The 22,091-nt window shown below is 36.2% G+C and overlaps 1 protein-coding gene across 6 annotated transcripts in view; it reads left to right on the forward strand.

The window, feature by feature from the left end:
* Positions 1-22,091, forward strand: part of LOC127859571 (transmembrane protein 245-like) — a 49,332-nt gene that overhangs the window by 21,592 nt on the left and 5,649 nt on the right. Inside the window, exons 10-15 of one of the 6 annotated variants that reach the window (XM_052397068.1) lie at positions 3,858-3,959; positions 5,793-5,870; positions 7,201-7,215; positions 11,886-12,041; positions 16,154-16,276; positions 21,715-21,848. In XM_052397068.1, the coding sequence (XP_052253028.1) occupies positions 3,858-3,959; positions 5,793-5,870; positions 7,201-7,215; positions 11,886-12,041; positions 16,154-16,276; positions 21,715-21,848 (608 nt within the window). The remainder of the gene's footprint in view (positions 1-3,857; positions 3,960-5,792; positions 5,871-7,200; positions 7,216-11,885; positions 12,042-16,153; positions 16,277-21,714; positions 21,849-22,091) is intronic. The other 5 variants (XM_052397070.1, XM_052397069.1, XM_052397071.1 and 2 more) reach the window with 5 other exon arrangements.

The raw sequence follows: 22,091 nt of genomic DNA on the forward strand, positions 1-22,091 counted from the left end.
GGTACATATATCTGTACGGCTGTAACTACATTGCTCACAAGGTACATATATCTGTACGGCTGTAACTACATTGCTCACAAGGTACATATATCTGTACGGCCATAACTACATTGCTCACAAGGTACATATATCTGTACGGCCATAACTACATTGCTCACAAGGTACATATATCTGTACGGCCATAACTACATTGCTCACAAGGTACATGTATCTGTACGGCCATAACTACATTGCTCACAAGGTACATCTATCTGTACGGCCGTAACTACATTGCTCACAAGGTACATATATCTGTACGGCCATAACTACATTGCTCACAAGGTACATATATCTGTACGGCCATAACTACATTGCTCACAAGGTACATATATCTGTACGGCCATAACTACATTGCTCACAAGGTACATATATCTGTACGGCAGTAACTACATTGCTCACAAGGTACATATATCTGTACGGCAGTAACTACATTGCTCACAAGGTACATATATCTGTACGGCCATAACTACATTGCTCACAAGGTACATATATCTGTACGGCCATAACTACATTGCTCACAAGGTACATATATCTGTACGGCCATAACTACATTGCTCACAAGGTACATATATCTGTACGGCCATAACTACATTGCTCACAAGGTACATATATCTGTACGGCCCTAACTACATTGCTCACAAGGTACATATATCTGTATGGCCATAACTACATTGCTCACAAGGTACATATATCTGTACGGCCATAACTACATTGCTCACAAGGTACATATATCTGTACGGCCATAACTACATTGCTCACAAGGTACATATTGTGAAACCATTTATTTTCGACAGCACAAAATTTCATCATTTTTATAAAAATGACGATTTTGTCAGCACTTAAATTCGCCGATTTCTGATTTTGAATTTAAAAAAAATGCGTCAGTTAATATCCGATTTGTGTGTAATACATATTCGCAATCAATCGCAGTTGCGAAAAATTGTGGTACGAATGCGGGAACACACTTGAGAATCACTGCAGGAGGTGGGGCCTGTTTGTCACATGCCAATTAACTAGTCTTTTGTTATCAAGGGACAGTAATGGACCCTCTTAATGTATGCCATTCACACGTTCATTGTTATGATTAGCGGACAAGTGGGATCGAATAACCGTTAACGAGTGTTTGTAACAACGAAGCCAATTGGTCTTTTTTTTCAAATAAAATGCTTTTTTATTCTGATATCAACATTAAAATTATAAACTCTATGTGTGTGTTTGTTCTTAAAAAGTAAACTACCGGTATATAAATCAATAATGTCAATAATTTAAAAATAAATAAATTGATACATATAAAATAGTAATAAGTGTGGTTAAACGCAAACAATCAAACAACAAACAGCAATTAAAATATTCTTTATTAATTTGTGATAAATACGCATGTTGATCACACATCGTCATCTTTTCATTTGGTTTATTGTCTTTCATCGGCATTCGCTGCGTGATGGCTAATATGCAACACCCCTGAAAAACACAATGCACCTAATGGGTAATAAAGTTATAAACAATAAGCGCTAATTCATTACCATTCTACGTAAACGAAGTCAACCCATTCGATACAGCTGTACTGCACACGCGTTTTAAAGAAGTGTAACATGTCAGTTAAGTACCTTGTGTAATCAACATCCCTTTGTGTCAAAACCGGATTAAGCTTGATTACAAAACAGCAGTGAATGTGTGCATGGATGTTGGAATTTAATGCCTAATGTTTACGGTAAAGTTTTTAAATATTGTTCAACTTAGTGTTTGTTTTTGTTCAAACATATAGCATGATTGTTTGTTAGGATCTTAAATTCGCCGATCGGTCGACTGACGAAATTTATGAAAATTAATGCCTGACGATTAATAATGGTTTCACAGTATATCTGTACCGCTGTAACTACATTGCTCACTAGGTATTCATATATGTACGGCTGTAACTACATTGCTCACCACATACATATATCTGTATGGCCATAACTACATTGCTCACAAGATACATATATCTGTACTGCCATAACTACATTGCTCACCACGTACATATATCTGTACGGCTGTAATTAAATCGCTCTCAAGGTACATATATCTGTACAGCGGTAACTACATTGCTCACAAAATACATATATATGTACGGCTGTAATTACATCAATCTCAAGGTACATATATCTGTACGGCGGTAACTACATTGCTCACAAGCTACATATATCTGTACGGCTGTAATTAAATCAATCTCAAGGTACATATATCTGTACGACGGTAACTACATTGCTCACAAGCTACATACAGTCAAACCTGAATTCAGCGGTCATTCAAGGGAAATGACCAAAGTGACCTTTGTCCACAGGTGACTGTTGAATTCGGATCACAATTATAAGATGGTTGGTCAGTTGGAAGTATTGCTACGGGTTACCCCACCCAGTCGTTTGAATACAGTGTAAAACAAAGGCTCATTGCCGTTAACTAAGCATAATAACAGAAATAACATACGTGTGTACATTTAATAATACAGAATAATATCTTATAGATTGATTTAATTTCATTTTGTTAAACTAAAGAAATGACTATCAACGCTGGTATAATTGTTTATTCATGCATCTCGTTCATTCAGTAAATAAAGCTTATCACGTGCCATTGACGTCACGTCCGTACAAGTCTAAAAAGCGGGACTCTTTTAAAGAATGATCCAAAAATGTTGTTTTTAAATCGATACTCAATGTTGTAAGTACAATGGACTAATAAGCGGTCATTTAATTAGAGATAATTACTTTAAACGTGTCACAAACTCTGACATATTTTCTTTTGAAGATACCCCCACAATTATCTCCGGAAAACCAACCGTCTCAACACCTTATGATTTGTTAACTCGCAGCTGGCCGCTTTAATGATATCAAAGACAATTACCGCTTTCCGACGCTTTAACCGCAAAATAGACGGACAAATGATGTCCTGTGCTTTTAATTTTCGCGACTCGAGACGACTGACGCGTGACCGTTGATTTCAGGTCAAACATGAATTTTGGAGTGGAATATAGTGGCCGTTTGCCGTTATGGACAGGTGGCCGTTAAATTCAAGTGTAATAACGAGTGTTTTATGTCGGGGGGATTCCAGACTGACCGTTGTCTGCAGGTGACCGGTAAATTCAGGTGGCCGTTAGGTCAGTTTTGACTGTATATATGTATGGCTGTAATTAAATCAATCTCAAGGTACATACATCTGTACGGCGGTAACTACATTGCTCACAAGCTACATATATATGTACGGCAGTAACTACATTGCTCACAAGCTACATATATATGTACGGTGGTAACTACATTGCTCACAAGGTATGCATATCTTTATGGCTGTAACTAAATTGCTCACAAGGTACATATATCTGTACGGCCATAACTACATTGCTCTGATGTTTACATTTTTCAATTGAATGCTTTTAATACAAATTTAAAATCATGCCAAAATCTGTTAACAAGTTCATTTAATTTTGATTCATTTCTTGTGTTGATTGAATATAACACATTGGAAAACAACCCTGGCAAGTTCCTCTTATTTTTTTTCAAAAATAGAAATGTACAGATTTTTGTGTCATTGTTTGAAAACCATGAATTTTCATGCCAACAAATATGAATTATTTTAAAGTATACCACAGATGCAATCCATTGTTTCCAACCACATGCTGCGGAAGAATCTTACTTTCTGAATTTTCAATAATTGTTAAGTCAATCACAGTTACCATTATAATTTTCTACTACTTCAATCAATAATTCCCCAAATAAAAGTTTTATGGAATTGGCTCTGAGGACATCCAAGATGTCGGACAGCATGCAAATCTTCATGTATATTTTCAGGTTCGAGACCTTGTGAACGGTCCTTCCACGGACAGTAACTCTCAGATAGAGAGTCAGGTACTTGACATGTGGGACAGACTGTACGAGAGCTGGCTGGCCAGGGTGAGTGGTATTTTATTTAATCATACCAATACATTAATATCTGCCTAAAATAATGGCGCCTTATATACTTTTTCATATCATGTCAACCAAGTTTATATCAGTTACTATTTGTAGATAGGTAAAGTTACTTGGAATAAACTATTTTTGGTAAAATATAATCAGACTAAAAAAAATGGATGTTATATGATGTTACAAAGATGTTATATATTTTAGACACAAAAAGCAACAAAAAACATATTGACAAATATTAAGTGCTAGTGTTAATAAAGTCATCTTTAACATGTGTTTAAGCGATTATTTTTTCATTTTTGCTTTTTCATTTTGACTGCCCTTTCCCTGTGTAATATATCTTGCTCGGCAAGCCTTGTCTTTCTCTTTTACTAAACTTCACCTGATATATCTATTTGGCAGTAACCTCGTATTCTCCATGCCTATCATAGGGCATGGTCACTTAGCATCTTAAGATTGATTTATGCTGGTCCCTGCGAAAAAAGGGCTTAACACTTGTATGTTTATCAGTCACAAAAATTGGTCACCAAATATTTGCTCCCGAAAATTTTCGGGGAGCATATAGTTGCCAGTTTGAAGTTCCTTACTTCCGAACTTACTTACTTATTTACTTCCTTCCGTCACACTTTTGTTACAGTTTCTCATTGCTCCTTCAATGGTTTATCGATCTCTTACATATTTGGCATGTAGGTACCTTGCATGGACCTCTACCTTTTGATGAGGTTTGAGGTCACTGGGGTCAAGGTCACCAAGGCTAATAATAGATTTTTCCGTCACAATTTTGTTACAGTTTCTCATAGCACCTTCAATATTTTTCCGATTTCTTATATATTTGGCATGTAGGTACCTTTCATGGACCTCTACCTTTTGATGAGGTTTGAGGTCACTGGGGTCAAGGTCAAGGTCACTGAGGCTAATATTAGATTTTTCCGTCACAATTTTGTTACAGTTTCTCATAGCGCCTTCAATATTTTACTGTTCTCTTACATATTTGGCATGTAGGTACCTTGCATGCCCCTCTACCTTTTGATGAGGTTTGAGGGCAAGGTTAAGGTCACCGAGGCTAATAATAGATTTTATTTAGGTGGTTATTAACACATAGATTGACAAAGCGCATCATCGGGGAGCATGCATCAGTTTCACTGATATTCTTGTTTATAATTTTATGCCTGATTTAAGTCCTGTACTGTAAAGATATGAGACTTGCTCTAGGAAAACAGTGCTTAAAACATGTGCATTAAAACTCAGCACAGGTAATTCTGGGACGACCCTTTCTGCTTTTATTTTATTTTTTGTTTAAATTAATGTCTCTGCTTAAGGAAAATCCAGCTTAGGCTGAGAGTATAGTCCCTGATTAGCCTTTGTGAACTGCACAGGCCAATCTGGGAAGACACTTTACGCACATGCATTAAGCCCAGTTTTCCCAGAGTGCCGCTCATTTGATAGTTTTTAATATTTCTAGATGCATCTGAGTAACTCATTATATTTGTGGACTGCACAAGATGAGTGCACTTGTGGCATGACTATATTTGAGCCACTGTGAAATGGGGGTGTAATGCATGTGGGTAAAATCAGCACAGGCTAATCAGAAAAGAAACTTATCGCTTGATGATACGTGTCAATTAAAGAAAGTCTCTTTTTAGCAAAAATCCTGTTTGAGCTGAAAGTGTCGTCCCTGATTAGCTTGTGCAGATTGCAGAGGCTTATCTTTACGCACATGCATTTAACCCCATTTTCACAGAGTGAGCCTCAGTTGTTTATTGTTACTTCATTTTCTGTTATATACAATTTAGATATGCATGTGTGTTCTATTCTTGTTCAAAGCTGTATTCAAATGGATCGGACCAATGTGTGGTGTTCTATTCTTGTTTAAAGCTGCATTCAAACGGATCCGAAATTCTGGTAGAGTATTTTTTGCTGTGCTGTCAGTATTCATCATCCTCTAAAGAGTGTTTCATACACATCACAGCCCTGTTCTTGTAAAACTAGGCTTAATGCATTTGCCTAAATTGTCATACCAGATAAGTCTGTGCAGTCTGCACAGGCAAATCCATGACGTCATTTTCTGCTTAGACTGGATTTTTGTTTATAATAGGCTATCTTTGAATGGAAAATTATAGAAAAGTTGAAAGTGTTTTCCCTGATAAGCCTTTGCAGACTGAAAAGGCTAATCTGGGACAATACTGTGCGTTAACTCTTTCAGTGTGGGAACCGAATTTTGAAGGCCTTTGCAAACAGTTTGGATCCAGATGAGACGCCACAGAACGTGGCGTCTCATCAGGATCCAAACTGTTTGCTTTTCTGATAGTATTCTTTGAAAAAAAATGGAAGAAAATGCTAATTTTAGAAATTCAGCAGGCGACATTTTAGCAGACGACAAATTTCCCAGCATGCAAAGGGTTAATGCATTTAGCCCAGTATTCAGAGCTGGGCTCATATCAGTTCATACGCTAACATGTGACTCTGAAATCACAGTGTAGATTTGATAAAAAAACATGTTCACAGGACAATTAAATTGGATACTGATTACAATTGGAATTGGGTAAACAAGTATTTATGACAATGGGTGTTTGAGTATGTTGGTATAGGTCTGTATGTATTGTAAGGTCTGGCAACTGGGAAAATGGTTAAATGTGACAACGGGAAATGAGAAACAGGTCTGGAGACCCTTGAAGCATGCCTATGGGTGTCATGTTATGTGAAATTTTTAGACATTGCTCTGTTTTTTGATAAGTCAAGATAAACAAATATACAAAATTATATGAGAGTGGATTTTAATCAACTACATACAATCTGGATAAAGCATGTGCATTATCTTGGAGAGTCACTTTTAACTATATGTATATGGAATTAATTATCTCTGTGAATACTCTTACAATCAATTGTCAGATAAATTTGTGTACATGTAGTCGCATTGTCCTTAGAAAAATATTTTAGGGACTATATTTTCAGCTGTTACACTTAAAGCTTGGAATGACTTTATTAAGTAAAAAAACATCAACATGTGTATGCTGTTAGCACAGTATATGGAGTTTTGTAAAAAATAAATAAATATGTTCATTAATAAAACATGCAGCCTGTCATCATTTGTTTTCTTTATTTTCAAAGACCTTCATTTGTTTTACCCATAAATGTATGTGATTATTAATATCATATTTGCCATTCTAGTATAACTTGACCTGTAATCTTTGAGATTTATTTAACCTGATTGCCTTCATAATTTCAATTGCAGTCTAATCCAGTAGAGGTATAGTTTAAGTATCTATTCTTGCCTTTTGTATTGGCTTGGGATGGGTTCAAATATCTGTAGACCCGCAAATGCAAAAATGTGTCTTATTATACATGCAGCTAGCATATCTCCAGACCAGCCTTCGCTATTGTGAAGTATGCTCAGAAGCGGAAGTGTCCACTATTAAGGCAAAATAACCTTGATTAACCCTTTACCACTAAGAAACATATTTTAACGCATTTGTAGTCTCATAGAAAGTTACATTTAATTTAAGGCCTTTCTTACTAGATTCAAGTTGTTAAGGCTTCATCTCTTAACCTTAGATACTGATGAGAAGTAAACAGCATAAAACCTGAACAGACTGCGAGTAACTTGCAGGCTGTTCTGGTCTTATGCTGTTTGTACATAGCCGTTTCCACTTTGCTTCTGAGTGGGAAAGGGTTAAGACCACACAACCTTGAATTTCTTTATAGCGGACCGAGTAGCTTCTGACAAAACAGAGAGAGTGCATATGGCATACAAAACATTTTTGCATGGTCTATCTGTTAAGGAAAATTAAATGACACCGTACATGGCTTAAACAAATAATTTAAAGGTTTCATTTATCTTTCCTCAGCTCTTGACACACATTAATTATTATTTATTTGTACATGTATATAGGATAACAACCCCTGTATTCTGGTATACATAGCTTTTTTGAATGCCCCTTGCGAGTACACGTGTATTCATTTCCCTGATTATCATTTTGAATGCTCTTCAGTGGACACTTATATCCTGCTTACGCTTTATATTTCAGCATTTGTTTATTTAATAATATATTTTATTTGTATATTTTCAATATGTAAAAAAAATGGTTACACTTAATGCTGTGACGGCCTTTACGCAGTGACAACATTTTAATCTGTGTCAACAATGTACGTAGCTATGACATGTTTCACAGATGTATTAGGCTTGGTTTTCCCAGCACACTAGTAAACCTTTAAAATCGTTTATATTTGTCTGCATGAAATTGTGGGATTTTCAAAAAATGACTTTTCAGTGGACATGTATATTGGTTGATTTCGGATATTGAAAGTAGCATTTTTAGTTGTGTTTGTGTTAAATGTGTGGATCTGTCAACCCACGAAATCAACGCAAAATATATGGAACGTGCTCTGTGAAAAGGGGGTTTAATGCATGTGCGCAGTGTCGTCTCAGATTAGCCTGTGCAGTCTGTACAGACTAATCAGGGACGACGCTTTCCCCTTTTATGGTAATTTCTGTTTAAAGGAAGTCTCTTCTTAGAGAAAATCCAGTTTAGGCAGACAGTGTCCTCACTAATTAGCCTGTGCGGACACAGAGCTCTGCCCATATATTCCAATGAATAATTATGATTTACCCGTATAAGATTTCATTAAATGTCTGTATGGGGAAATAAATAGAAATATTACCTGCTTACTTAACACATTCTGGTTAAGGAAAATGGCGATGGCACAATGAAGAAGGTGGGGAAAAGGAATAACGTTTCCTTGCAGATTTCTGTCATAATGTATAAACTACATTTTATGCAGTAAATTAACGGATATCAGATTATGATGTGAATTTCACATTTTTATGCACCCGGTAGGGTGGCATATAGCAGTTGAACTGTCCGTCAGTCAATCCCGTCAGTCAGTCTGTCTGTCTGTCTGTCCGAAAACTTTAACATTGCCCATAACTTTTGCAATATTGAAGATAGCAACTTGATATTTGGCATGCATGTGTATTTCATGGAGCTGCACATTTAGTCAGTGATTTTTTTTCCTTTTTTTTCTTACAGCCTGTGCCTTTTGGATTGGGAAAATTAGCGCGATAAACCATGAAATTGGGAAAAATAGCGCGATAAACCATGAAATTGGGAAACATTATAAATATGATTATAAGAACAGAATTAAAATTATTTAAGTATGTTTGACAGCATTTTTATATTATAAAGTACTAATTTAATGTGTTCTTACAATGAAGACAATGTTAAGTTAATATCCTTCCACATTCATATTGAACTTGCAATAATCTATATAGATTCTTAAATATACCATTTAATCATAACCTCTTTAACAGTAAGAATTTAATTCAGTATTCTTTTAAATTAAATATCATATGGTGAAAACATTAACACATATTTATAAAAAAACGCTTTACTGGTCTTGCTATGTTAATGATGTATAATATGGAGTTAAAATAATTAATTTCATTTCTTTACCTTTCAACATCTTGCACTTCAATGCTATTTCAGTAAACTGTAAAGCGTGACAAACATAATAAAGCAGAATATGCATATGAATCTGATTTTACACAGATCCACTAACATATAAATCATATCCAGGGTTCCCTCTGGGCTTTCAAAAGTTGTCGCCACTTACTTTCGCCAAATTAAAAAAGTTGTCGCCACACTGGGGCTACATTTGGGCAATGAAGATCATGTTATTATAATACAAACAAAAACTGAGCATTTACAGTATGTTAAAGGAATTGATTTAATAACAGTAGTATTAATAATAACAACACATTTAACATTGTTAATTAAATAAAGGCACATTCAATCAGTTGTAACTCTTGTTGATTGACACCTTCTTAGAAGCCTGAATATGTTGCCACAGTTTTGGTGCTTCAGAAGCTTTGTGGTATTCTGAAAATACAAAAAGGGAAATATAATATTAATATAATACTAATAATAATCAATGAATGTGAAGTATATAAATAATATAAATGTGTGCTAGCATATGATCTACTACATAGAGCCCTTAACACAACAGTCAAATAAAATAAGCATTTGTGTATATCAAATGTCAAATTGATTTCCATGTGCTAAACTATGTTTAGCATATTTTTTTAAGGTACATCCGGTAGTGAATGAATTGATAAGTGTTGAGGATATAAAGAGTTCACACAGCATAGATTGTGTGTTGGAAATCATATTGAAGGAAATGAAATTCTGATAAACAACTGTCTTTGTTTGGTTTTTGTTTGTTAGCTGGTGAACAATAGCGGTGGGAACGTTTGCATTTTGAATGAGTCTCAAAATAAGCAGCATCTAATGTTCACTTTCTAAAAGTCGTTTTACACTATGAACTTGCCATTTTAACGAGTGAAACAGCAATATGTCACCGTTTAAATAGAACCAATAGATGTAAAATGTTTTACTATTTTCTATAATTACACCGATTTTTCTAAAAACAATCGATACTTACCTTTTTGATTGTCATTGTTGTCAATTTAACGGTCTTGAATCTGCTTCGAACACTGTGACAAACACTTCACATTTAAGCGCAAAGTCGGTATATTTCAATATTGCCTTATCTCTGAAGCAATAAAACTGCCGACCAATTAAGATAACTTGCAACAATACCCCAGATAATCGCAATTATCACCGTAACATTCCACTTTGCGGTAGTCGGCAGTCAGCACCACGCTCCATTGATTACAGCTGTATCGCTTACACCATGGAAATCTATAGTATTACGACTGCCGTAAAGCGGCTGTTAAACACAGCGTCTTTTGTCATTTTAAGAAAATATGAACGCAGAAAAATGCCGATTTTTTGAAAATCGCCATTTACGAAATTTTGTCGCCAGATTTTTTATTTTGTCGCAATTGGCGCCAATGGCGATCGACAGCGGGAACCCTGCATATCATGTTTGTCTCTTTCCATTTTCAAAGGATACTCATCTTAAATGCATTAACTTTGTGAGTAACGGTAGACTAACTCCAATTTCCCAACACTGATTTCCGTGATGCACATTCACTATGAAGATTTGTAATAAATATTTGTTGTTTTTATCTCAAACGTTATATTTTGCGTTAATTGACACACGCATTAAATTATTCCGTAATAACCATATGATATCCGTTGTTAATTTGAATTTTATTTATCATTTTCGCCGCGCATCGCAAATTTCTCGTCTGCTTGCCGCCATCTTGGGCGTGTGTAAAAACAGGCGTTTACAATCGGGATACATGGACTATCGTCGGTATCCTCCGCAATATACAGAGAGATGTGGATAGCAACGTAAAATCGTATTCGGCTAAATTCGCGAAAAATACGTAAGTCAGTTGTTGTTCGGCGACGACTCGGCAACTCGATCGACACTCGTTCGAAATTATTGCTAAATTACATTGTAATCTTATTGGCTTTATTGGGAAAATTTTGTCTTATTTTGGGAAATTTTAATCAAATTTTTGGGAAAAACGTCATTTTTTGCAATTGGGAAGCAGCCGAATATCGGCTGTAATTTCCGGCAAAAAAAATCACTGTTTAGAGTGGTGAAAGGTCATGATCAAGGTCATTCTTCAAGGTCAAAGGTCAAATATATGACTTCAAAGCAGCACAGTAGGGGGCATTGTGTTTCTGACAAACACATCTCTTGTTTGTGTTAAGTTACAATCAAAGCATTTGTAAGAGCACATTACAATACAATTTCTGTTGTTCATGTAAGATTAAATTATTTATTAATAATTATTTTCCCATAAATTTGTTAGTTTGCAGGCCAAAAAGGTCAAGGTTTGTTTTATTTTGTAAAGATATGTTTGACATATGCATTTTACAAATCACCAAGCAACTTAATTTTGTTAACTTGTATGTAAACAGTTGTAGGCGTTTTGAAAAGGTTCCAATAATTAATAAACACTACTTGAAATTTAATTAACTGCAGGTTTTATTTTATTTTCAGAACTCTACCAGTACAAGCTTGGCAAGGAAAGGCCCAGAGTTTTCATTTGATATAACTAACCTGTCGTCAATTTGGGATGTTATTACCCATGGGGACGGTTTCAACTTTGGAGATATAATCACATTCGTTAAGGAAAACATTGGAACTTTTATATCTGTGAGTAGCCTTTACATGAAATGTCAAAAAAAATAATATTGAAATATGTTTTGCCTGATTCAGCTTAAGTTTCTTGTTAAACAATTCTGTATATAAATTGGGTTATGGTTTGCGGGAGGGCATTCGGGAAGGCAGCATGGCAGGCAGTGTCAAACTGGCAGTTTTGAATATTGAAAGCACGCTTTGGATAGTACTTGGAGCTAGTTGGGTCATGGTCACTCAAACTAAATATAGAAGAAAACTCTAGTTGGGTCAAGATCACTTTAATTAAACATAGTAGAAAACACTTGTTGTTCCAATGTCACTTTAACATAAAATTGAAAAAAAGGCTGGTCAGGTCAATGTCACTTTAACTAAAAATAGAAAAACTGCTAGTTATACCAAGGTAACTTTTACTAAAAATAGAAAAACTGATAGTTGGGCCAAGGTAACTTTTACTAAAAACAGAAAAACTGCCAGTTGGGCCAAGGTAACTTTTACTAAAAATAGAAAAACTGCCAGTTGGGCCAAGGTAACTTTTACTAAAAATAGAAAAACTGCTAGTTGGGCCAAGGTAACTTTTACTAAAAATAGAAAAACTGCTAGTTGGGCCAAGGTAACTTTTACTAAAAATAGAAAAACTGCTAGTTGGGCCAAGGTAACTTTTACTAAAAAAAGAAAAACTGCTAGTTGAGCCAAGGTAACTTTCACTAAAAATAGAGAAACTGCTAGTTGGGCCAAGGTAACTTTTACTAAAAACAGAAAAACTGCTAGTTGGGCCAAGGTAAGTTTTACTAAAAATAGAAAAACTGCTTATTGGGCCAAGGTAACTTTTACTAAAAATAGAAAAACTGCTAGTTAGGCCAAGGTAACTTTTACTTAAATTAGAAAAATTGCCAGTTGGGCCAAGGTAACTTTTACAATAAAAAAAACCCTTTAAGTTGGGCCAAGGTAACTTTTACTAAAAATAGAAATACTGCTAGTTGGGCCAAGGTAACTTTTACTAAAAATAGAAAAACTGCTAGTTGGGCCAAGGTAACTTTTACTAAAAATAGAAAAACTGCTAGTTGAGCCAAGGTAACTTTCACTAAAAATAGAGAAACTGCTGGTTGGGTCAAGGTAACTTTTACTAAAAACAGAAAAACTGCTAGTTGGGCCAAGGTAACTTTTACTAAAAATAGCAAAACTGCTAGTTGTGCCAAGGTAACTTTTACTAAAAATAAAAAAACTGCTAGTTGGGCCAAGGTAACTTTTACTTAAAATAGAAAAACTGCCAGTTGGGCCAAGGTAACTTTTACTTAAAATAGAAAAACTGCTAGGTGGGCCAAGGTAACTTTTACTAAAAACAGAAAAACTGCTAGTTGGACCAAGGTAACTTTTATTAAAAATAGAAAAACTGCTAGTTGGGCCAAGGTAACTTTTACTAAAAAACAGAAAAACTGCTAGTTGGGCCAAGATAACTTTACTAAAAACAGAAAAACTGCTAGTTGACCAAGGTTACTTTTACTAAAATTAGAAAAACTGCTAGTTGGGCCAAGGTAACTTTTACTTAAAATAGAAAAATTGCTAGTTGGGCCAAGGTAACTTTTACTAAAAATAGAAAAACTGCTAGTTGGCCAAGGTAACTTTTACTAAAAACAGAAAAATTGCTAGTTGGGCCAAGGTAACTTTTACTAAAAATTGAAAAACTGCTAGTTGGGCCAAGGTAACATTTACTAAAAATGGAAAAACTGCTAGTTGGGCCAAGGATATTTTTACTCAAAATAGAAAAATTGCTAGTTGGGCCAAGGTAACTTTTACTAAAAACAGAAAAACTGCTAGTTGGGCCAAGGTAACTTTTACTAAAAATAAAAAAAACTGCTAGTTGGGCCAAGGTTACTTTTACTTAAAATAGAAAAACTGCCAGTTGGGCCAAGGTAACTTTTACTAAAAATAGAAAAACTGCTAGTTGGGCCAAGGTAACTTTTACTTAAAATAGAAAAATTGCTAGTTGGGCCAAGGTAACTTTTACTAAAAATAGAAAAACTGCTAGTTGGGCCAAGGTAACTTTTACTAAAAATAGAAAAACTGCTAGTTGGGCCAAGGTAACTTTTACTCAAAATAGAAAAATTGCTAGTTGGGCCAAGATAACTTTTACTAAAAACAGAAAAACTGCTAGTTGGGCCAAGGTAACTTTTACTAAAAATAAAAAAAACTGCTAGTTGGGCCAAGGTAACTTTTACTAAAAATAGAAAAACTGCCAGTTGGGCCAAGGTAACTTTTACTAAAAATAGAAAAACTGCTAGTTGGGCCAAGGTAACTTTTACTTAACATAGAAAAACTGCTAGTTGGGGCAAGGTAACTTTTACTAAAAATAGATAAACTGTTAGTTGGTCCAAGGTAACTTTTACTAAAAATAGAAAAACTGCCAGTTGGGCCAAGGTAACCTTTACTAAAAATAGAAAAACTGTTAGTTGGGCCAAGGTAACTTTTACTAAAAATAGAAAAACTGCCAGTTGGGCCAAGGTAACTTTTACTAAAAATAGAAAAACTGCTAGTTGGGCCAAGGTAACTTTTACTAAAAATAGAAAAACTGCTAGTTGGGCCAAGGTAACTTTTACTAAAATTAGAAAAACTGCTAGTTGGGCCAAGGTAACTTTAACTAAAAATAGAAAACTGCTAGTTGGGCCAAGGTAACTTTTACAAAAACCAAAAAAACTGCTAGTTGGGCCAAGGTAACTTTTATTAAAAATAGAAAAACTGATAGTTGGGCCAAGGTAACTTTTACTTAAAATAGAAAAACTGCTAGTTGGACCAAGATAACTTTACTAAAAACAGAAAAACTGCTAGTTGGCCAAGGTTACTTTTACTGAAAATAGAAAAACTGCTAGTTGGGCCAAGGTAACTTTTACTTAAATTAGAAAAACTGCTAGTTTGGCCAAGGTAACTTTTACTAAAAATAGAAAAACTGCTTGTTGGGCCAAGGTAACTTTTACTAAAAAAAGAAAAACTGCTAGTTGGGCCAAGGTAACTTTTACTAAAAATAGAAAAACTGCTAGTTGGGCCAAGGTAACTTTTACTAAAAACAGAAAAACTGCTAGTTGGGCCAAGGTAACTTTTACTAAACATAGAAAAACTGCTAGTTGGGCCCAGTTAACTTTTACTAAAAATAGAAAAACTGCCAGTTGGGCCAAGGAAACTTTTACTAAAAATAGAAAAAATGCTAGTTGGGCCATGGTTACTTTTACTAAAAACAGAAAAATTGCTAGTTGGGCCAAGGTAGTTTTTACTAAAAATAAAAAACTGCTAGTTGGGCCAAGGTAACTTTTACTAAAAATAGAAAAACTGCCAGTTGGGCCAAGGTAACTTTTACTAAAAATAGAAAAACTGCTTGTTGGGCCAAGGTAACTTTTACTAAAAATAGAAAAACTGCTAGTTGGGCCAAGGTAACTTTTACTTAAAATAGAAAAACTGCTAGTTGGGCCAAGGTAACTTTTACTCAAATTAGAAAAAAAGCTAGTTTGGCCTATGTCACTTTAACTAAAAATAGAAAAAATGCTAGTTAGGCCTCAGTCAATTTAACTTTAAATAGAAAAAACGTTTTCAGCTCAATGACATAAATATTATAAATGTATTGCACTGAAAACGTTTGGTTTAAACTTATGTATTTTAGTTTGAATGCATAGAAAGCTTACACAATTTTTGGTTGCAAGAAGATTCAATGAAGCCCTCAAAATCTAAATTATTGGTCTAATATTTTTTTATAATAATCCTTTATATAGAGTTTTGATCTAAATGAAGAGTAAAAATCAATCCTAGTAATATATGAGCCCCACTCTTGGAATAGGTGACTTAATGCTTGTGTGTAATATTGCCCCAGATTAGCCTGTGCTGTTTTCACAGGCTAATCATGGAAAACACTCTCCGCGTATGCCAATAGAGTTGCCCTGATAAGACTGTGAGACGACACTGAATGCCTTAATGCACATGCTTGAAGTCCCTTGATAAGACTGTGAGACGACACTGAATGCCTTAATGCACATGCTGGAAGCCCCCTGATAAGACTGTGAGACGACACTGAATGCCTTAATGCACATGCTTGAAGCCCCTGTTTCCCCAGAGTGAGGCTCTATTGTATTTCTTGCCACTGCCAGGTGCTGGAGTCAGTGTGGGCGGTGCTGAAGGGCAACATGAACCTTGTGATCACCGTGTTCACCTCCACCCTCTCCCTTGTGTTTGGGGGCGGTACGGCACTGCTGAACTTCATCCTCTCATCTGTAAGTATTCACCAGGCTCGGTGGCTCATGTAATGTAAAACCATTATTATTCATGGGACATTCATTTCCATTTATTTCTTGGGTAGACCAATTCACGAATTTAAGATTCAAACAAATAATGATGTCTTATTCTTAATTATTTAAGACTGAATTACCAAAGGACATTATAAGAAGACAAAACCCGAGGTATTGTCATAGCCTGCTCGTCGTGTCGTCCGCCGTTTGACGTCTGCTGTTCGCATCGTGCTAAAACCTTAAAATTGGCACTAAAATCAAAGTGCTTCCACCTAAAACTTTGAAACTTCATACGTAGATGCACCTTGATGAGTTCTATACGCACCACCCATTTTTGGGGCACTAGGTCGAAGGTCAAGGTCACTGTGACCTCTAAAAAAAAAAAATCTGACAAGCTTTCATTTATTCAAAACTGCACCCGTAGCCGAGCGTGGCACCTGTTATGCGGTGCTCTTGTTATCAAATGTAATCCAAGCACACATCATGTGTTCCTTTCACATGCAAGATTAATCCACATGCTACACAAAGGGGAGTACATAACACTGTGTACTTAGCTGACATGTAATATTAAATAACTTAAATTTGCAAAAGTGATAGAATAAAACAAAAGTAGACCTATACAAGTATGTATTATTTTGTGACCTATTATTTTGCAATATGGTGTAATGGTTACTGTGGTTACTTCAGGAAAAAAGGAGCAGGCCTATCGATTGGTCACCAGGTCAAGGGTCAATGTAATTGGCACGTATAAGACATGTAATAAGATATTATAAAGGTGCACTAAAACCTTTTTGTACCATCTATTTCCATAGCAAAAATCCTTATAGTAGCGTTTCAGCTATGATGAAGAAACACCATCTGAAAATTGTACAACGATTCCTTTATTATATGAAAATGTTGGATATATATATTATTGTATGCAATAACGTATGAAGTCAACAGCTTATGCTATAGATCCCACTGGGGGCTGACGAGGTCAAAGCGTAGTCCGTTTCGCTACGACGTCGGGTATATGTTTTACTACGACAACATTGTTTAAAAACATATGACATCGAGAACGGATTAGTCGAAAATTGTGTTTTAAACATGTAAAATCATGCTTTTCTAATAACAAAACTCTGAATTTAAGCATAATGACATTTCATAGGTTTGTTACATCAAATTATAATCCAAGATGTGTCTGGTTTATGCGGTTAAACATGAAATATACCGCTGATTTTCAAAGCGAAGTCAAGTTTCACTTTTAAAAATGCAATTAAGGTTTACAACTGTGTTTAATTAACACAATTTTACAATTTCCATATTGATCTATGTATCGTTAAGCCACTGGTGTGTTTAGAAATGTGTAGGGTGACTCAGTTATCAGAAATAAAGGCTAAATATTATTATTAGGCATGATCATGTCTCTGACAGTATACGTATAAGCCTTGCTACGACAACGCTTTAGCGTGTATGCGTTTCTCACAGAAGACGCATTGGTTATCTCTCGAAGGCAAAATAATGAAAAAAAAAAGTTAATACAGAGTCATGGAGTGGCTGGATGTTTCCTTTGAGGAAGAGGTAGTAACAACGGCACAACATGATTCGAAGCGCACAGTCGACATTGTATTGCACATTATTATGATATAATTAAATTCACGACTAGGCCAAATGAAACGATTACACTCGAAAATCCATATAATATAAGATGACAGTTGAAAGTCGATAACCTAATGTCGTCGGTCTCAATAAAAATTACGCATCTTTACCTCGTGACAATCCCTTATACGTTCATTTTGATACAGACCGACGATAGGTTTTCAGCATACGGTACTCTTTATCAAATAACATTCGATTCTCGTTATCCCCAACTCGCTTATCTCAAAACTCTGCTTATGTCAAAGTAAATCCCATGTCCCAACTTCGATCATTATTTATCTCATACGGAATTTGATTTTTACATTGTATATATCAAAGCGATTTTCTTGAAAATCGGTTATCGTCAACTAATTTTGAGATGAATTTCATGTTCGTATACATGATTTTACCTGTAAAATCCACACCTGTAACAGCCGTAAGGTGTGGAAAGTAGGACCCCAATTCCACAAATCCGCAATTGCATAACCAATATATTGTTGTAAAGGTGTGGCAGTGGGTTCTGTCACAGGTTATTGTTTACTGCGTACATGACAGCCGGTAAATTTACCTCGTGTTACAATGCGGTTAAGGCCCAGTCTCACTATGATGCCGGCGGAGCCCCAGTGCGTGATCAGGCATCTACCGGGTTGAACCGGGGCCCTACCGGGATGAACCGGTGCTCCACCGGGATGAACCGTGGACGACCGGGGACAACCGGGGCTCCACCAGGGCTCCACCGGGAAAGTATTAAAATGTTTAATACCTCCGGGATGAACCGGGAGTCACCGGGTAGGACCGGCAATGACCGGCTTGGCACCGGGAACAACCGGGACTGTACCGGGAACAACCGGTATGAAACATTTGAATATTTTCCCGGTGGAGTCCCGGTTGTCCCCGGTTAAACCGGGGCGTTGCCGCAGCTCTGCCGGGGTCTGATGCCGGTATAGTCCCGGTGAGTGTCGGCGTAGTGACGGTATACCAGGACTCTGCCGGGACTCTACCGGCTTTCACCGGGTTCAACCTTTTCGTTTGGATGTTCATGCGCACAGTGAAGCACGGCATCTTTTGCACTGGGAAATGGCAGTCTGCAGTAACTGCAAACTGCATGTGATTTGTCCTGAAATGGATACAGAAACTTCGTTGAGCATCCTATACATTATATTTGTACTTCGTTGCGCAACCAATACCTACTCTGTGCGAAACCTATACATAAAGTGACTTGTAATTTCCATCGAAAAAAAGCATTTGAATAATTAAAAAATATGTTCGCAACCTGTTTTGCACTTTAAAATGTGTAATGTACACTGAATCAAAGAAACATGTAGTTTTATTTTATTTAAGTAACCGTAATTAGCTATTTTAACAGAATAACCACCTTATGCATTGCTTCAAATCAAAATATTTCGATTTTAGCTTAAAATAAACTTAAAGGTTGCAATTACGCGTATTTGTTATTAGTTTGTTATTGAAAATAAGTACATACTATTACTGTATGTTCCGTTCTCTAATCCATAAACACCAGAAAAGATGAAACTCGCCTAATTAAGAAGTATATTTACACAATGTTTTCGTAGTAAAACCTATACCCGACGTCGTAGCGAAACGGACTACGATTTGACCTCGTCAGCCCCCAGTGGATCCTGTTTGACATCATGTTTTGCCTTCACAGGCTTATCTGGGACGATACTTTATTCAAATGCAAAAAACTCGGCTCAATTCATTATACCCCCACAAACAAAGTTTAGGGGGGTATCTAGGAGTGAACTTTTGTCGGTCGGTCTGTCGGTCTGTCTGTCAGTCCGTATTAAGTGTCTGCTCTCTAATTCGCGTAGTCTTCATATGATCTTCACCAAACTTGGTCAGAAGTTGTATCTACATGATATCTAGGCCAAGTTCGAACATGGGCCTTGCAGGGTCAAAAACTAGGTCACGGGGTCACTTAGTTCGTTTTAAACATTCAGCATGTTGTCCGCTCTCTAATTCAAGTAGTTTTCATCCGATCTTCGCCAAACTTGGTCAGAAGTTTTATCTAGATGATCTTAAGGCCAAGTTTGAACATGAGCCTTGCCGGGTCAAAAACAATGTCACAGGGTCACTTAAAGCGTTTTTTAACATATAGCATGGTGTCCTCTCTCTTCTTCAAGTAGTTTTCATCCGATCTTCACCAAACTTGGTCAGACATTTTATCTAGATGATCTGAAGGCCAAGTTCGAACAATGGCCATGCCAGATCAAAAACTAGGTCACAGGGTCACTTAGAACGTTTTACACATTGAGCATGGTGTCCGCTCTCTATTTCAAGTAGTTTAAATAAATCCGATCTTCACCACACTTGGTCAGAAGTTGTAACTAGATGATGTGTAGGTCAAGTTCCAACATGGGCCATGCCGGGTCAAAAACTAGGTCACGGGGTCACTTAGTGTGTTTTAAACCTCGCCATGTTGTCCGCTCTCTAATTCAAGTAGTTTTCATCCAATTCTCACCAAAATTGGTCAGAAGTTGTATCTTGATAATGTCTAGGGCAAGTTTGGATATGAGTCATGCCGGGTCAAAAACAAGGTCACGGGGTCACTTAGTGCATTTTAAGCATCACAATGTTGTCTGCTCTCTAATTGAAGTAGTTTTCATCCAATCTTCACCAAACTTGGTCAGAATTGTATCTAGATGATGTCTAAGTCAAGTTTGAATATGGGTCATGCCGGGTAAAAAACAAGGTCACGGGGTATCTTAGTGCGTTTTAAACCTCACCATGTTGTCCGCTCTCTAATTCAAGTAGTTTTCATCCAATCCTCACCAAACTTGGTCACAAGTTTTATCTAAATGATCTCTAGGACAAGTTTGAACATGGGCCATTCCGGGTCTAAAACTAGGTCACGGGGTCACTTAGTGCGTTTTTTAACATTCAGCATGGTGTCCGCTCTCTAATTCGAGTAGTTTACATCCGATCTTCACCAAACTTGGTCAGAAGTTTTATGAAGATGATCTTAAGGCTAAGTTAGAACATGGGCCTTTCTGGGTCAAAAACTTGGTCAAGGGGTCACTTAGTGCGTTTTAAAAATTGATTATTGTGTCTGCTGTTTTTTGTGAATACGACATGCAAATTATTATGTGTCAATGCGGCATGTGGGGGTATTCGTCATGTCTGTGACAAAGCTCTAGTTTGAATTTGGGGTGGGGTTTGTACATGCGTCATAGACATGTTCTTATTTCAGATGATATTCATACCTGTTTAATGAATATCTCTGGTTGAAAATTTAAGTTTAAATTAATACCGGTTTAATATACATCGCATGTGATATTCCTGACCACTTTGCTTCACATTTTAGGTGATCACTCTGACTACCTTGTTCCACATTTCAGGTAATATTCTTGACCCCCTTGTTTCACATTTCAGGTGATTTTTCTCACCACCTTTTTCACATTTCAGGTGATATTCCTGACCACCTTGTTTTACATTTCAGGTGATATTCCTGACCACCTTGTTTCACATTTCAGGTAATATTCCTGACCACCTTGTTTCACATTTCATGTTATATTCCTGATCATGTTTGTTTTTTCACATTTCAGGTGATATTCCTGACCACCTTGTTTCACATTTCAGGTAATATTCCTGACCACCTTGTTTCACATTTCAGGTAATATTCCTGACCACCTTGTTTCACATTTCAAGTGATATTCCTGATCACCTTGTTTCACATTTCAGGTTATATTCCTGATCATGTTTTTTTTCACATTTCAGATGATAATTCTAAACACCTTGTTCCACATTTCAGGTGATGTTCCTGACCACCTTGTTTTACATTTCAGGTGATATTCCTGACCACCTTGTTCTACCTGCTGGCATCCAGTGGTGACCAATACAAGCCTATAGCCTGGTTCTCTGCAATGAGTCCCACCACTGGGGGGAATACCTTTGGTCAGGCGGTTCAGGACGCAGTGGGGTTAGTACCAAACTTTATCCTGTCATTTTTTATGCCAAAATGGAGAAGAAAAAAAAAATCAATACAAGAAAACTGTCAAATGGGACCAAAAATTGCTGTTTTTTATTATTTTGCAAACAATCAATCTTCGTCATTGGAAAGCTTTATTTTATATTCAAGGAGTGTATTTAAGAAGGAAGCTTTTTTTATGATCAGGAGCATTGGCTGAATTGTTCTATATTTTTGACAATTTTTTATCCTCAG

This window comes from Dreissena polymorpha, chromosome 15 (genome assembly GCF_020536995.1).
Source record: "Dreissena polymorpha isolate Duluth1 chromosome 15, UMN_Dpol_1.0, whole genome shotgun sequence".
NCBI classification, from domain to species: Eukaryota; Metazoa; Mollusca; class Bivalvia; order Myida; family Dreissenidae; genus Dreissena; species Dreissena polymorpha.